Here is a 17,287-nt window from a genome sequence, read left to right as displayed (position 1 = left end):
ATCATCGATGCAAATCTCCGATCTGCAAGTAAGCCATGTTAAATTTTTCGCAATCCTTTGTGAAATGCCCTGCCACTCTGGCATGAACATCATCTCCCTTGTAAGACATTTCAGCCTTACGTTACTTGGTTCAGCGACTAGTCGAAGCCCCGAACTGGGCCTCTGCGCCATAGCTTGTTGGTATTGCGGTCGCCAAAAGAACGCGTCTCGGTAATGTCGCAACTCGTTGCCATTGCTCCTGCGCCAGGAAAGTCTCCGTCCGCGGAAGCCGGCGTTGCTTCGACTCCGGATTCTGCGACAATGCAATTCAACTGTCAATCATGCGTTCGCAAAAAGGTCAAATGTAACAGGACTCTTCCCGTTTGCTCTGGCTGTCACAAGGGCAACCTCGAATGCACATATCTTGCTCCGCCGCCAAGGAAACGGAGAAGGGTGCAAGATGAGGATATGAATCAACGCCTGGCTAGATATGAGAGCATCTTACGAGCCAATGGTCTTCTACAGCCAGCACCGACATCATCTCACAGCGGAGATGCAGTGACTCAGCGTAGCAACCGGCATGCGACAGAAGTCTTGTCCAACAACCAAGGCCCAGCTGAAGTCGGCAAACTTGTTTCAGCAGACGGCAAGTCCCGCTACATTGATAGTGTCCTGCTGCTTCCCGCTGGAGATGGAGATTTGTGTGAACTGTCAGATTCAGACTCAGAGATCAACGAGGATGACAACGAGGCTTCGAGAAGAGACCATAGTGTATCCAGCAATCTAGGCTTCTTAACTGGGGAAGCTGTCCCCCTGGCTATGCTGGGACGCCATCAAAGCCTAGCCGACGTCCATCCAACCCACGATGAGGCTTTGAGCCTATGGAATGCCTACGTTCAAAATGTCGAGTCCCTGTGCAAAATTCTGCACATCCCAACGATGGCACAGATGGTTGACACAATCTCTCGGAAGCCAGCCTCAGTTTCAAAAGGAGATGAATGCTTGGTTTTCAGTATTTACTACCTTGCTGTGTTTTCCATGCCGGACGCCGACTGTCTGCAGACGTTCAATAAGCAAAAGCACGATCTAATGGCAAAGTACCGCAGTGCTGTTCTTCAAGCCCTAGTCAATGCGTCGTGGTTAAAAACCACTTCATTGCGTGTGCTTCAGGCCTACGTAATATTTCTTGTGGCGGCACGTAGTCAGGTCGATCCGCATACTTTCTGGAGCTTAACTGGCATCGCCATTCGACTTGCGCAGCGCATGGGACTGCATCGTGACGGGGAAAACCTTGGTCTTCCACCTTTTGAGGTCCAAATGCGCCGTCGACTGTTTTGGCAGCTACTCCCTCTTGACACCTATGCTGGTCAGGTTTCAGGTACGGGGATTTCGATAGCACCGGACAGCTGGGATACCAAGCAGCCATTGAACATCAACGATGACCAAATTTATCCTGGAATGACCGAGATACCAGAAGAAAAGAAGGGAGCCACAGAAATGATATACAGCCTTGCCAGGATAGAATTGTCCAACTTTTACGCCAAGACGGGTGTGAAGTTGAAAAGCGCGGCGGTATCATTCAAAAACTCAGAAGAGATCGAAAACTTGATCAATGATGTCGAGGGCTCCATAGAGATGAAGTACCTTCGGTACTGCGACATCCTCAACCCGCTACACCTTCTAACGCTCGCAGTCGTGAGGTCAGCTGCGAATATTGTTCGTTTACGCAACCGAATGAAACCAGTAATGGATAAAACCGTGAATGACGGTGAGCGAAACGAGCTTTGCGCCCTCTCGGAGAGGATCCTTGAGACAGATAGTACTATTTATCGCAACCCGTCCTTGAAGAAATTCCGATGGCAAGTGAAGAACTTTTTCCTTTGGGATGCACTTCTCTGCATCTTACTCAGTATCTCCAAAGCTGGCTTCTACAAAAGAGCGGAATTAGACAAGACGTGGAATATGGTTGGGGAGGTCTACGCAAACCATGAGGATCTGTTGGAGAGAAAGAGAGCCCTACACTTCATGATCTGTGATGTCACGTTAAAGGCCTGGCTCGCGAGCCCTCCAAAACAACCTATACCTGAACCTTCCTTCATATCGTCTCTTCAAAACCAGCGCAAACGCAAGTCCCGGGGGCCGCAAGATACTATCAGTGATACCGTCAGTGAGATGGGCAGTAGCAATGATGCAATGGAGGAGACGTCTACGACTGACGGGCTCTTTGGCCATATTGACGGCACGAATCTGATGATGGAAAATAATTTGAACACGAATCCTTCAGATTGGTTATTCTGGGATCAATTCTACCGCGATACAAATCTTTGTTGAACGACCAAGGCATCGCGTCATGTAAATATGTAATTGTATCAACGCCATACACTGTCACCCTGGTATGGAAGTTATGCGCGAAACATGCAACTCGCCACTTGACTTCTACAACGTATGCATTGTATAGAATGAAACCAACACCGCTTCATGGCATACGTCGCGGGGATTTGATTTCGGGGGGCTAAATCGGAAAGACGAAACCCACTTTGAGTGGAAGCATGCAGCGACTAACTCATAATTGAACGGTGAATGGAGGTTGAAGCCGATATGGGGTGTTCTGTCAGCCCATATGGCATATACTCGATTCGGGCTTAGGGGCGCCAATACCGCATCGGATTTTACATTTCACTTTTATTTACCAAGCTGGCACTATGTCAGCCGCAGTGGAACATCGGATTTAGAATGAACTTTTGGTAAATAGGAATTCCCGGCCACATTGCGTACAGTGCAACTGGCTGATGTGTTGTCATGCTGTTCAGGGTTTTCACGACCCATCTGGGATCCAGGCTTTTGTTTTAGGTCAGACAGGCCGGTTTCTTCGGTGTAAAGACTGAAAACGCTTCAAGATAGCCTTTTTACAACTTCTACGTGGTTGAACTACTGCGTTCAGACTAAAAGTATCTGACCAAACGACCATGGCGCCATACGAACCACGGACCGGATCCCTCCCGGGTTCTGGACCAATCCTCACCAAAGTGAGCCGCTTCATCAAGAAACTTCAAACATATCTCCAATTCCGCTCGGCAAGTTTGCCAAATGAGAAGAGCCTAGCATATTCAACAGCGTCTGCCGAGGATGAAGTTAGCAACGTCTCCAGCGAACTAGAAGAAGAACCTCTCTGGCGCCATCCCTCACCGCAGACCAGTCAGATGTGGGAGTTTCTGATGAAAATAAACACCAAGTATGGGAAGCGCTTTACGACATACAAAGAACTACACGCCTGGAGTACAGAACACATTTCCGACTTTTGGCGCGAGACCTGGGACTACTGTGGTATTCGACACTCACAATCATATGGAGAAGTTATAGATGATGCGTCACGCATGTGGCCAAGGCCAACATGGTTCAAAGATGCACGACTGAACTTTGCTGAAAATCTGTTATTTCCCATCCAACCCGTTTCCGAGGATGATGTTGCTGTGATCAGCGTCACGGAAACGAAACGGGAAAGGCTTACATGGAAACAACTCCGAGAACAAGTACGCCAGTGCCAAGCAGCCATGAAGGCAATGGGATTGAAGCCAGGAGACAGAGTAGCAGGCTACGTTGCGAACCACAGCAGCGCGTTGGTGGCCATGTTGGCCACGACCTCCCTCGGGGCGATCTGGACGGCGGTCAGTCCCGACACTGGAGTCGGCGCAACGTTGGATCGCCTGGTTCAGATCGAGCCTCACTTACTGTTTGCCGACAACGCAGTTGCTTACAATGGGAAGGTGTACCCCGTTTTGCCCAAGTTGCCTGAGATTATTCGCTCCCTGCCGACGCTGGCGGCTGCCGTCGTCCTGCGGACTTGGCATCAACAAGAAGAGATTGATTACGCCGGGCTCAACACCAATGTACTTGAATTCGACGTATTCGTATCCAGGGGCGATGCATCTTCTAGCATGGAGTTTGCGCAAATGCCAGCAGAGCATCCCGTCTTTATACTGTACAGCTCCGGTACAACCGGCGCACCAAAGTGCATTGTCCACGGCGCGATTGGCACCCTTCTACAGCATAAGAAGGAGCACATTATCCAGAGTGATATCCGGCCAGGGGACCGCCTCTTGTACATCACGACATGTATGTGGATGATGTGGCACTGGTGTGTGTCGGGCCTGGCGTCCGGCGCTACAGTCGTCTTATACAATGGTTCGCCATTCTACCATGTTAACAACGGCGAGGCAGTCAAAGATGAATTGGCCATGGCCAAGATTATAGATGAGTTGGGCATTACCCAGTTTGGTGCGAGCGCCAAGTTCTTCTCCATGCTGCAGCAAAACCGGCTCATGCCCAGAAACCACGGCTTGAACTTGAATACGCTGAAGGCAATTTACTCAACCGGGTCGCCGCTCGCGCCATCGACATTCAGATATATATACGAGGCGTTTGGAAGCGTGAATCTGGGGTCGATATCCGGCGGCACGGACATCATATCGGATTTCGGCACGCCATCGCCGCTTTGTCCCGTCTACGCTGGAGAGATCCAAGTCACCGCTCTTGGGTTGGCGGTTCAGTCGTGGGGGCCCGATGGCAAGGATCTTACTGGCTCTGGAGAGCCGGGCGAACTTGTTTGTGTGAAGCCATTTCCCTCACAGCCTGTAAGTGCATGTGTGCCACTGTACATGTTCCCCTGCAGCAAAACTAACACGGTTCGAGGTTCAATTCTGGGGACCAAACGGGGAATCGAAATACAAGGCGTCGTATTTTGAAAGATTCCCCGGCGTATGGGCCCACGGCGATTTCATTAGGATAAATCCTCGTACAGGAGGGCTTGTCATGCTGGGCCGATCAGATGGAGTCCTGAACCCAAGCGGTGTGCGTTTCGGGAGTGCGGAAATCTACAATTTGATCATAAAGAAATTTCCGGAAACGGTGGAGGATTCGCTGTGTATCGGACGCCGCAGAGACGGAGACATGGACGAAACGGTTATTCTGTTCTTGAAGATGCGGCAGGGCAATATGTTTAGCCAAGAAGTCGTCACAGCAGTCAGGGAAGCTATCCGAGAGCAGCTTTCTCCCCGGCATGTTCCGGCCATTGTAGATGAGTGCCCGGACATTCCTGTTACGGCGAATGGAAAGAAGATTGAAGTGTTGGTCAAGAAGATTATGAGCGGGCTCGAAACAGGGCTTGCCGGAGGGTCGGGGGCCGTGAATGAGGATTGTCTGGTCTGGTACAAGGAGTGGGCAAAGCGGCATTGATGTAAAAATTTGAAATGTCAACCGGTATAGCCTTGAGTCGTCGCCGCACGTCGGGCTGCTGGAGAGGGTCATGTTCTTTAGTATTTGCCTGTATCGGCTGTTGAGCGGCTTCGAACCACGAGAGAAGAGCGTCTCATCGGGCTGGATATTTGGTCATTGGGACTCTGGCCTGGGCAACTTAATAGGGGCCTCAAGGACTTTACAGTGGGAGGCAAAAAGTATATAACCAGATCAGTTCGACCTCGACATGTAGAATATCGGCTGTAAGGGGATCTCCCTGCATGCCAAGGCAATCTCTATGGCGCGCTCCTACTAGATGTCATGATTCAATGTTGAACATGTCTGGTCGACTCAATTCGTCGACTCCACTATAACTATTAGTCTAAATTAAGTAAAAGTATTACTAGTGTGGAGGTCCTGCCGCGGGTGTTGCTCCCGGCAACATTGAATGCTCCTGCGGGTTCCCAAGCTGGCCCAGGTTCGCGCCCATCCTCCGCAGTTCGTCTATCCGGACCGTTCGCTGATCCTGTTGGTGAACAGCATGACGTTGTGGGTAATGATAGTCTGCCATGGATTCTGTGTTTAATTCGTTACTAGCTATAACGACTTTATTTAGTTGCCTTCGTGCTTAGCTGCACCAGTTCTTCAAATACATGGCAAAAAGAGTGCCAATCTGTTGAGAGTATCAACAGCAATTTACACAGGGGATTTTGGCATATTGACGGGGAAAACAGGGCGACGGTGGGAAATTGGCCCTATTTATATACTGGCCGTCAAATCTTTTTACCCTCTGCGTCTCGTCAGTTTCAATCCTTGGTCGTAACAGGCACTCACATGTATTTGGTATCATGCTGGCCTTGTGGTCACGTTGCTGATTTAACTGCCGCGGCCAACGTCAGCAAGGCTGGGGCGACGAGGTTACAGCGCTTTGGGGGCTTTGGAGTGTCGAGGACTTGCGAGTAGTTTTACTATTGGAAGAGACAGAGGTGATTGATGGAGAGAGAGAAAGAGAGGGAGGACTTGCAGGGTTAGATTTTCTATGTGACAAGCGCTGAAGAATTGGAGTATCATAGCTCGATTCATCTAATAACAGTCTTTGGTATTCGATCAAAGGTGCTTGGCTTTCCTCAAGGCCCGTTGACCAAAGAGCTCTTTAAATACAACAATTCAGTCAAGGTCTCCTCCCCTAGGCCCCGTCATCGTAGCCTTCATGTAACCATGTGACATTTTAACTTGATAAAGATTAGTTTAAAACACAAGCAGAAAACAAGACCCAGCATTGTGTACGACTTCATTCGCCAAACACCCGCAACATAACCAACTAGACAACTTGATAAAAACTCACACCCCATTCGCTCAACCCACTGCCAGTGGTCCAATAGGCTTGCCAATCAGATCCAACAATGCCCGCAAAATCGTCACCGGCAGAATCCTGGCGGCCTCAGGGTCAAGCAGAGACGACACCACCGTCTTCTTAGAGCAACCCTGTGGCTGCTTGCGGCCGTTCAAAACGTCCTTAAGGAACAGCAGCGCCTTCGGCGCCGGTGTAACCGCCGCGATGCCATGCTCGGCCAGCGCGTCTCGCACATATTGGATCGACGCCCCGCGCGCGCAGTAGTGTTCGTAAATGTCGTCCGTGTCTTTGACCGCGCTGACCTCGTCAAACACGCCCTTGTACAGAAAGACGGGCATCTTCGGAACACCCCGGTAGCCCATGTTGTTCTCGGCAATGACCCGGGAGATGTTTGGCTGTGCGAGCAGCCCGGGCAAATCGTTAATCATGCCGGCAACGTCTTTGAAGGCGAAATCGAGACCATTCGCCAACAGGCACTGCGTCTCTACTTTGGCCCAGGCCTGTCGATGCTCGGGCTTTAGGTTGGCGTTGATGGCCTCCTCGACGACGGGGTACTCGTTTCCGAGTCCGAGGAATCCTGACGGAAGCAAACCCGCGGCCGGGCCCTTGTTCGCGTCGTTGATCACGTTGGCTATGTTGGGTTCTGTGCCTCCAATGGCCATGCCGAGGATCTTGAGCTCCGGTGCGTACGAGGGCTGCAGCTCAGCTGCCCGAGCTGAGGTGATGGAACCGCCCGAGTAGCCCCAGAGTGCGATGGCCGGGTCCTTGCTGATGCCTGTCGTGTTTGAGGAGAGTAGAGCGGCTCGTATGCCGTCGAGTATGGCGTGCCCGGCGAGCTCGTTGGCGCAAAAGGCCGCCTTGGACCCTTGATGGTCTGGGGAGATGATGATCCAGCCTTGCTCCAAAGCAGCCTGTATGAGAATTATCTCTGCCTGTGTGATGATGGTGCCTAGGAAGCCACCGGTTGCAGAAGCAAGTTGGAGTGCATAGGACGGAGCGCAGTCCACGGTTGGGGCATCCTCGGCGATTTGATAGGACAAGACTTTGGTGTAATCTGGATTGTGAGGCACCAAGACGGTAAGCACTGTGGCGGTTGCGCGGCCGAAACTGTCCGTCGTCCGATAAAAGATCTGACGGCTGTCCTTGAGGTTGGCCTTGAGTAAGCCAAACGCAGCAATGGGAGCCGGGGGCTTTCTCTCTCTGAGGATAGCCCCTGGAGGATACTGCTCAATGTCATCAGGAACGTAGTAGAATGAGTCCTGAGTAGGGAGCGTTGGGCCGGCCCGTTCTACGAGAGGGTGTGATGACACCGGTGCCAGGACGCAAATTGTCAAGGTGAGCAGAGAAAGCCACAGACGAGCCATGATGGAGAGAGTGCGAGGATTTTTGATGACTTTCAAAGGCTCGTGCCGTTTATTGCTATACTGACTCTCCATCTGGACGATTCATCGCTTTTTATAGCCATCCGGACAGCTTCATCACATGCCGTGCTGGCTCTTTCGGAGGCTATACGAGACCTGGCCCTCGGCGGTCTAAGCGAAGCAATCATTCTGACCTCGAGTCGGATTTCAGCCTTGAACACAACTCTCGATAGCCCCGTGTATAACGCGCCAAGTCGGACTTGGGAGTTTAGCAAGCCAGTTCATTACCAGGAGGCCGCGCCCACACATACAGTCGGCCACGTGAAGTATTGTCACCTAGCGGCCGGACAGGGGTGGAGGGCCAATAGAGAGAGATTATCAATGAGAGACATGTGAATCTCAGTTGTCCTGTCGGAGTTTTACCACACTTGTCAAGTTAAGGTTAGATGCCCGGCAAAGTTTATCAACCCTGGGTTGGTCACCTAGCCCACATGTGCACACAGATGATTGTTGGCACACATCTCCCTGCAAGCAGATTACCCATCCCATCCCATCCGGTCACGGGGCGCCAACAAGTCCGGGGGCGCATTGTCCGCACGGTAAATGCGGAGAGTTGGCGCGATCAGTCCCCAGATACTAGTATGATAGTAGCATCAGCAATGCATTGCGGGGAAGAAGGGGTTTACTGGGGGTTGGTTGCCAAACCCGGGGTAAAAGCTTATAGCACCTTGACGCTAGATCAATTGATGCCCGTTTAGGAAGGAAAGCCGGCAGATACGACCCCAAAGGCGACCGACCCCGTCCGAGCGGCGAGCACCGTCCGCGCAAATTGACATGTCTGGTTTGTGCCGCGTCGGCGTGTGTGCGTTGGTGAAACGCCCGCATCAGGCAGCTGCGAATGCGAATTCCGGTGCGTGCCCGAGTTGTTTCTTTTACAACCTAGCCCTTTATTTCTCTGCGTCTCTGGCCTGTCGTGCGTGAGTGTCGCATCACGGGATTCCAATTTACGGGCGTTGCAATCCCGTCTCCGTGTAAAAGCGGTCCTGCAAAATAAAACCGTACAACTATAGGGATCTAATTTGGACCGAGTTTTTGTTCTTGAGAACGTATGGCTTAACACAATCAGCACCGATACACATGTGATGCCGTAATCATCGGCCAAATTGTCCCGTGTTCTGGTCCCTGGACGCCAACTAGGTCAGATAGAACGCAGGAGCCAGCATCCAAGTCATTATCCCGCTACACGGCTAGAGACGATCGTCTACTACTGCCCAAGACCACCGTCCTCGTTGGCATAATAAAGACAGCTGCTGTCATAAACATTGCCGTAGCAGGGATATCTTAGCCCGGGAACGCAGTGCCGGTCGTGCTTGACAGTGCAGCGGATGATGGAATGAGATGGGAGACGACGTATTATCCACATGCACCTTTCGCATCCATATACCTTGAGCACACGTAACCTCGGTTTTCTCTCAACTTGACTAACTCCATAGAGCACAAGGCATCATACAGTATCCTGCTTGACGGCACGCAGCTACTCCCATCGACAAAGTTGGCCCCGGCCATCATGATTGTGGGCGAGCGAACCTTTACAAGTTGTTAGGGCCAATAAGCCCAAGTTCTAACAGTTCCTGTTAATCGATTCAGTCATCTACTACCAAAATGATACTAAAAAGAGCTCCAATGCTCGAATACACGTGCTTCCAAGGCCCTAATGGAGAGATCCATTGGCGCCTCAGCGATCCCCCTGGCTGTCAATACTTCCCAGACAATACCTCGACCCTGCTACATTCTCAGCAATTCTGATCAATCCACGCCTTGACCTCGCCAATGGTCGGGCACTCCAGAAACAGCGAGCTCTTGACATCAATTCCAAGCTCGTTGCGAAACTTCTCCGACAAGACCAAGGACATGAGCGAGTCGACGCCAAGTTGAGTAAAGGTAGCGTCGGCCGTCAGCTCCCCCATGTCCAAGTTGGTCTCGCGCGCAATAATCTGAATACACTGCCCTACAACGCTCGTATCCTCCACCGCCTCCGGGGGCGTGTGAATCTCCGCGCTGGCATCGCTGCTGCCGGAGGATGCGCTCGTCAGACCGCCTCCATCCGACTCCTGAACCACAGCTTTTTCGGCAGCGACCACAACAGTCTTGGGCGTACGAACGGCCTCTGGAGACACCGGTGCCGGTGTACTCTTGACACGAGCGGCAGAGGAAGAGATCATCTCGCCGTTGTGCGCAGAGGGCGCAGAGAAGAAGCGATCCATCAGTAGTCGAGGCACGCGCCGGAAGCGAATCTGACTCAACACGCCGACTATATCATCCCCTTGCAGGATGTACACGTCGCCGGCGTGCATGTTTCCCGCGTCGACGGGCAGCGGGAACATGCGCACGTAGCTCTTGTACTTGCCCCCTGGCTCGAGGGGCTTCAGGAACCGGAGACTGTCGCTGCCGGGCGTGACGTAGAAGTAGTCGTCGGTGTTTGAGGCGTCGCTGCCGTTCATGATGAGGCCGGCGAGGTGGCAGACGCTGTCGATCCAGTGAGGAGGCGTGTGCCAGGTGCCGTGGCGATCCTTCGCGAGAGTCACGTCGGCCACGGCCTCGTACTCGTGCAGAATCATGCTGTCGATGCCGCGGTACTGCTCGGCGTAGTCTACCACCTTCTTGAACAGGGCGTAGGCCATGCGCTTGGAGACGCGGTTGGCCTTGTTCTCGTTGGCGAGCTGCTGCAGGGCCTCGATGCGTCCGAGAACCAGGTGCGCGGTGCGCTTCCACTCCGTGGTCCAGCTTGCGGGATCCTCGAAGAGGACGGCTGCCGTTGCGAAGTGTTCGGCCTCGCGCTCCGACGTGTCTGGGTTGACGTTGTACCACGCAAGGGACATGTGTTGCTTGTCCAAGTCCAGGTCGGCGTGGAGGGCCAGGGGCTGGTAGGCGCCTTTGGCTTTGCTGGCGACCTGCGCGTGAAGGACTTCGAGATTGCAAACGTTCATGTGGACGTCTTTGACTTGCGGCTGCAGCTTTTTGTAGAGGTATTCACCTACGGCTAACGCCATGTCTGTCCAGATGGATGATGTCGCAACTCCGCACTTATTCATGGTATGGCCGTATACAGCTTCACGGAACTCTGGATGCTGAATGTCAGACAGTACGTGTAGAGATGCTCTGGTATCTTCAATAACCTCATGGGTAACCTGGTGAATAGTGGAGGTTCGAAGTCCAGAAGAAACAGATGCCCCATTGATACGATTGTTTCCAGGCTTGCCTCCATACTTCAGATGGGCCTTGTCGAGAGCCCACGTGCCATAGTACGGAATCCAGTAATTTGTCTCGTTCCAAGAATATTTGGGCAGGTTGAGCAAAGTGTACGCCTTCTCATTGGCTCTATAGTATTCGTTCCAGTTGGGCGTAATGCCAGCGAGGTGCAGAGTAACCAGCGTCTTGGCGACGGTCGAAATATTGTCCTCGTTCCGTCGGCAAGATGACCCAATTCTCGCCTGTGGGATAATCTTCTTCACAAAGCCGACACAGACGGGATGAGGACCGACATCGATCCAGATCGTACCGTCATCGACGATTCCCAGATCCCGCGCAGCCTCAACGGCAGCCGCAAACTTGACACAACTCCGAGTCTGACGTCGAAGATAGCCAGCGCCAATCGTCTTTCCATCAAAAACAACAGCCCCAAGCATAGTAGACAGGACGGGGATACTAGGAGCCTTGAAGGGGATTGTCTGTGCCAGGACTTCCAGCTCGTCCACGACAGCGTCCATCTGAGACGTGTGGTAGGCAAACGGAATCTCCAAAGACACGCACTTGAAAGTATTTGCCTCGAGAACCCTGCGGATGGTGTCAATGTCAACCTTTGAAGCTCCAAGCACAGTATCCGTGTGCGTGTTCTGGCAGGAGACTTCATATCGGATGGCTGCCGTCTCCGCGCCGCTCTTCAACACCCGGTCAATCTCTTCAGGGGTCCCCAGGACCGACAGCATCGCATGGCTATAAGCATGGCAGCGCTGCTCGGTAATCTGTGCCCGGCGACCGACGAGATAGAGGGCATCGGCGGCGGACAGCACACCGGCGACGGCAAGGGCAGCGTATTCACCGAGGCTGTGGCCAACAACGGCGCTTGGCTTTACCCCCATGTATGCCCAGAATCGAGCGAGGGAAATCTCCAAAACAACAATGCTGAGCTGGCTGGTGACGGGGGACAGGACCTCGTCGTCATCACTGCCTGTGATGGCAGGGACAACGGATGGGAACCCAAGACGCTGGACGAGCTGGTCAAGCTGCAGGACCTGGTCGCGAAAGTACGGCATCTCGTCGAACAGTTCTTGCCGGATGCCCTTGTAAGAAGCACCCTGGCCGGTAAATGTGAGAACGACCGAGGGTGCGTTTGGCGGGATAGGCTTGGCTTCAGATCCGGCCTTGTTGTCGATGGCAGTGCGCAGGAACTTCTGAAGCCCGGAGACGCTTGAGACGGCCGTCGCAACGCGCAGGTTGTGCTGCATACGTCTTGCGCAAGTGGTGTAGGATAAATCAGCCAGGTCTACGTCGGCGTTCTTATCCAGGTAGTCCAGGAGGTTTTGGAGGTTGGCCTGCAGCGACTTCTTGCTTCTGGCTGAAATGACAATCGGGTGTAGAGCACGCCCGTCTGCACTCTCGGGGCTGATGCGAGGTCGATATCTCTCGGGGGGGTCTTCGAGAAGAAGCGTCGTATTGCCGCCGTGGGCACCAAAGGAGTTTACCATGGCGATGCGCTTCTTCCCCTCGGGACGAGGCCACGGGGTCATTTCCATTGCCAGACCGGCGTTTCTGCGATCAAGATCCTTTGGTATCGTAGGATTGATCTGCGTCTTGATGCCGACATGGGGAGGAATGGCACTCTTCTGGAAACTGAGAAGAACCTTGATAAGTGAGGAAATACCGGCAGCGGCTTCGCCATGGCCAATATTACTTTTCAGAGCCCCGAGAAGGAGCTTCTGATCTGCACGGCGGCGAGGCTTTATAGGGGCGAATACGTCCAGAACGGATTCTGATTCAATGGCATCGCCGGCTTGCGTTCCAGTGCCGTGCATCTCGACAAAGCTGACATCTAGAGGGTTGACCCCAGCTTTCTGGAGAGTTCGTCGATAGTTATCCTTCTGGTGTCCTGCGTGTGGGTGAGTTATTGAGATGGCATCTGCACAGTGATTTGTCGCAGCAGATAGCACAACAGCCAAGATGTTATCATTATCCGCCTCGGCATCCTCTAGCCGCTTGATCACAATAGATCCGATACCCTCAGCTCTGCAGTATCCGTCGGCGTCCTTATCCCAGACTTTACACTGTCCCGTCTTGGACAAGAAGTGGGCGTTACCAAGACCTGCATAGTTGTCCGGGTCGGTGATGATGTTTACGCCTCCGGCAATGGCGGTATCCGTCTCGCCGGCCCATAGAGCCATACAGGCCTGGTGAACTGCAGCCATTGAACTGGAACAGGCTGTATCGACGCAGAAAGACGGGCCGGCAAACTTGAAGAAGTAGTTTATACGGCCGGTGGTGAAGCCTCGAACGCCGCCTGGAACCGCATACGTGCCGATATTCTGCGAGGCATTCAGCTCCCGCCAATCGTCACTTGCCTGGCCATAGAAGGTTCCAATGCGTTCACGGCGAGTCGACGCGGTGCGGCCGGGAACAAGGCCAGCCATCTCCATGGCCTCGTAGGCTGTCGTGAGCGCAAGGCGTTGCATGGGATCTGTTTGCTCAGCCTGTAGACCATTAGCATCCGGCCGGACAATACGCCAAATTACTGGATTACATGAACAACATACCTCTCTTGGAGACATTGTGAAGAAACCTGCGTCGAAAAAGCCAGGGCGGTCGATAAAGTTCCCGTAGGGGGTAGTCGCCGCGTTCTCGGTATTGCCAGAGGGATCGTAATGAGTCTCCAGATCGAATCGATCCGGAGGAACCGTCGTGTGGACGTCACGGCCCTGCTCGAGCAATTCCCAAAACTGCTCAAGGTCATTCCCTCCGCCAGGCATACGGCACGCCATGCCGACGATGGCAAGCTTGGCATTCCCGGCATTGCTCGCCTGGCGAGTGCCAAAGTCTCGATGAACCCAGCTGACCATGTCATTCTTGACCATTTCCCTGCCGGGGAAGCTACTTTCAAGCGTCTCCAGAATCCCCTTGAAGACTATCGAGGTGCGGAACGTGTCGATCCGCAGCTCTTCAGCGCCGGAAACGGACCCGGCATGGCGGACTATGCCCTCGGTCACATTGTCCAGATAAATCGTTCCAGTGATCAGCTCGGCCGCAATCTCTGGCAACAACTCACCAGCCGTCGTGGCCAAAAACGGCTTCCCCGTCTTGGACGAGATCAGTGGAATCTGCAGCGTCCGCGACGGCGCAACGAGGGAGTTCGCCCCGTCAATGACGGCATCAATATCCTCCTGTGCATAGAGATGCTTGGCGTGGCAGAGCCCGTCGTAAACAGGCAGAGGTAGGGACTTGGCGTATCGCAAACTGCTCGAGTGCTGGAAGGCAGCCTTGATCCGGGACGGCGGTCCGCTCAGACTGACGGATGCTTTGTCGGCGGCGCTGATGAAGACTTTTGCGATTTCGGGATTCCCAAGCTCCTTGTTGATTCGCGCTAGCTCCTCGCTGGCGGACTCTTCGGACGTGCCTGTGATGACGTGTGCCCAGCTCTCGAGGATGCCGTCTGGCTGAGGCGCTTCCAGCTTGCTGCTGAAGTCGGCGACGTGGACGCCGAGCCGGAAGGAGACTCTCAGGCATTCGGCTCCGTTCTTGACCACCTCGGCGAGAGAAGTAGAGAGTGCCACGGCCGCGCCGGAGAAGAGGCCGACGCTGAGACCGGCCAGGGCAGTGTGGTCCTTGTGCAGATTGAGTTCTGCGTCCTTTGCTTCGTAGTGTCTGGTTCATGTTAGCTTCAGACTTGTAAGTTGTTGTTTGGGATAAGAGAATGGCGTACCCGATGAACAGGGCGAGTTGAAGGACAATTAGCAACGCGCTTTCCATGGCGGCCCCGAGTCCGAGTTCCCGAAGGTATCCATTTTCTGAGAGTGTTACAATGTTGTCAAAGTGAGGTACCTGGCTTCGAACATTGTGGGGGAGTTTTGCAATTTCCTCCTGGAGGACAAGAGTGGCCTCGTCCAGAAACGCAGAGAGCGAGCGGAACCGTCGATCTTTGCTGTGCTGGAGGAGTTTGCGGAATAATTCATTCAGGTCGTCGTTGGGGAACTCGTTGCCAAAGTAAACGAGCCTTGGTTGGGAGACGTCCGCCATGGTTGCGCCTTTGTAAACTGGGTGAGAAGCAGGCGGCAAAGGGGCTGTTGCTGATCTCCAAGAGAGTATGGCAGATTGGTCCGCGTGGCATATATATAGCATCGAGTTCTATGCAATCGTGTTGTGAGCTGCACACGGTTTTTGGGTCCCTTCAAGGCTTCAACCTTGCATCACAAACACAACGGGCATCCTCAGCCGCACACGAACCCCATCGCGGGACGGATTCAACGACGAGTTCGCAGCATGTTACACGGTAACGGTATTAGCAGCATCGTATGAGCCGCGTAAGAGGTATCTTCCGTCGTTGCGCCGTCTCGAAAGCGGCCTGCAAAACCCGATGCCGCCTTCACAGACAAAAGCCGACGCTCCTGGAGCTGGCTGGCGTAACAACTCCCCCGTAGTGACCCGAAACAGAATCTTCACCTGGAAGCAGTTCGCAGAGCCCGAATTCCGCAGAAAATTTGACCGGTCAGCTTCGGCGAGGAATTGCTCCTGCTGATTGTTGCACCGGCCAACACAATGCGCTGAGTCCTGGCCGTGCTAAAGCCGATCATCGAGGTAGTTGGAGAGGATCGATTCCATCGTACCATTTTCTGGTTAAATCACCACATGATGGATATAAAAACCGGCTGAGATGAATGAGTCGGGTATCCATTGCCAGAGGATGGCAAGTGGACGCGGCCAGTCGCAGAGTATAATTGCAAGACGATCCTTTACATGCATTTATTGTCCATCGTTTCCACTCTCCACTTGAAGAAGAATTTGTTTCGAATACTCTAACCGACAGTGTCCACAATGAGCGCACCTTTGGAGCCGATACCTCTCCCTGAAGCACCTCTCAGTGTCATCGACTGGGGTCGACTCAAGTGCAACGATGCTGGTGAGAGAGACAAGCTTCTCTCGGCGTGTGAGGGCCAAGGCTTCTTCTATCTAGATCTGAGCTGCGACGAGACCTTCCTGAAGGATTGGCAAGCCGTCCTTGATTTCATGGCAAACTACTTTCTTCAGGATGTAGCTGAGAAAATGAAGGACGATCGCCAGAGCGACACCCACGGGTACGTTGTGAAACCACGAGAGAGCGTCGGTAATAACCTGCAACTCACCTTGGAGAATAGTTACGAGCCAGTCGCAACCTCAACGGGCGCAGATGGAAACCACCTCGACTACTACGAGTCCCTCAAGGTATGACCGTGTCACCCCAAGCGCAACTGAATATCCTACCAACCAGCACCCAGGCCTCCAGAGACGAATTACTAGGACAAGACAGCAACCTCGCGCCCTCCATCAAGGAAAACCACAACCTCTTCCTGCGCTTCACCAACGCCGCGCAGCACGTATGCATGAGCATCCTCGGCCACCTAGACATTTGCCTCAACACCAACCAGTCCTCCAAGCTGGTCGACTTTCACCGGCCAGGCAAAGAATCCCTCACAACGCTCTCCATGTTCCGCTACCCCAAGCAGGACTCCCTCGCCCTCGGCGTCGGCCACAACAAGCACACCGACATCGGCACCCTGACCTTCCTCCTCTGCCAGCAATGGGGACTCCAGGTGCTGTCCAAAGAGCCCGCCGGATGGCGATTCGTGGCCCCCAAGCCGCGCCACGCCATCATCAACGTCGGCGATACTCTGCGCTTCCTCTCGGGCAACCGCCTCCGCTCGGCCGTCCACAAGGTCATTCCCACGCGGGGGCTGCAGCACGAGGACCGGTACAGCATTGCCTACTTCCTCAGAGCGGAGAATCGCATCCAGTTCACCGACAGCACGGGGCGGCACGTCTCGGCGAAGCAGTGGCACGACGAAAAGTTTGACGTGTTTAGGGAGACGCACGAGGAGCAGGACAAGATGCCCATCTTGACGGGGGGGATGGAGCGCATGGAGAGTATTGTGGTGTGAAGAGAGGGGAGGGCGGATATAGCTGGTGTGTAGAGGGATATTGGTCCGTTGGGATGAGAAACGTTTGTTGCAGTTTGTAGCTCGTGCCGTGCTTAATAGAAGGTATTCGCTGGATTACACGTCACCTTGCCGAATCATATATGATGTTTGCAGTTGCATGACGGAAATGTCACGGCTGTAAA

The 17,287-nt window shown here is 53.5% G+C and overlaps 5 protein-coding genes across 5 annotated transcripts; 3 read left to right on the top strand and 2 right to left on the bottom strand.

Annotated features, from left to right (window-relative positions):
* Positions 1 to 213: 213 nt before the first annotated feature.
* Positions 214 to 2,310, top strand: vrtR1 (Transcription factor vrtR1; the record flags this gene model as incomplete). The annotated part of the gene is made up of 1 exon (XM_014688776.1): positions 214 to 2,310. One exon carries the CDS (start codon positions 214 to 216, stop codon positions 2,308 to 2,310), a length of 2,097 nt encoding a protein of 698 aa, XP_014544262.1.
* A 635-nt stretch (positions 2,311 to 2,945) lies between these two features.
* On the top strand, positions 2,946 to 5,211 carry vrtB_1 (Malonamoyl-CoA synthetase vrtB; the record flags this gene model as incomplete). Its single annotated transcript, XM_014688775.1, has 2 exons — positions 2,946 to 4,610; positions 4,669 to 5,211. 2 exons carry the CDS (start codon positions 2,946 to 2,948, stop codon positions 5,209 to 5,211), a joined length of 2,208 nt encoding a protein of 735 aa, XP_014544261.1.
* A 1,356-nt stretch (positions 5,212 to 6,567) lies between these two features.
* Positions 6,568 to 7,929, bottom strand: LIPA (Lipase A; the record flags this gene model as incomplete). The annotated part of the gene is made up of 1 exon (XM_014688774.1): positions 6,568 to 7,929. The coding sequence occupies one exon, from the start codon at positions 7,927 to 7,929 to the stop codon at positions 6,568 to 6,570; it is 1,362 nt and encodes a 453-aa protein (XP_014544260.1).
* Positions 7,930 to 9,719: 1,790 nt separating this feature from the next.
* Positions 9,720 to 15,210, bottom strand: vrtA (Non-reducing polyketide synthase vrtA; the record flags this gene model as incomplete). Its single annotated transcript, XM_014688773.1, has 3 exons — positions 9,720 to 13,670; positions 13,734 to 14,838; positions 14,897 to 15,210. The coding sequence occupies 3 exons, from the start codon at positions 15,208 to 15,210 to the stop codon at positions 9,720 to 9,722; spliced, it is 5,370 nt and encodes a 1,789-aa protein (XP_014544259.1).
* Positions 15,211 to 16,005: 795 nt separating this feature from the next.
* Positions 16,006 to 17,105, top strand: vrtI_0 (Oxidoreductase vrtI; the record flags this gene model as incomplete). Its single annotated transcript, XM_066130623.1, has 3 exons — positions 16,006 to 16,265; positions 16,326 to 16,392; positions 16,446 to 17,105. The coding sequence occupies 3 exons, from the start codon at positions 16,006 to 16,008 to the stop codon at positions 17,103 to 17,105; spliced, it is 987 nt and encodes a 328-aa protein (XP_065986781.1).
* Between the last annotated feature and the right edge of the window lie 182 nt (positions 17,106 to 17,287).

This window comes from Metarhizium brunneum, chromosome 3 (genome assembly GCF_013426205.1).
Source record: "Metarhizium brunneum chromosome 3, complete sequence".
In the NCBI taxonomy this organism is placed as follows: domain Eukaryota; kingdom Fungi; phylum Ascomycota; class Sordariomycetes; order Hypocreales; family Clavicipitaceae; genus Metarhizium; species Metarhizium brunneum.
The sequence above is the reverse complement of the archived record's forward strand: the minus strand, read 5'-3'. Positions and strand labels throughout refer to the sequence as shown.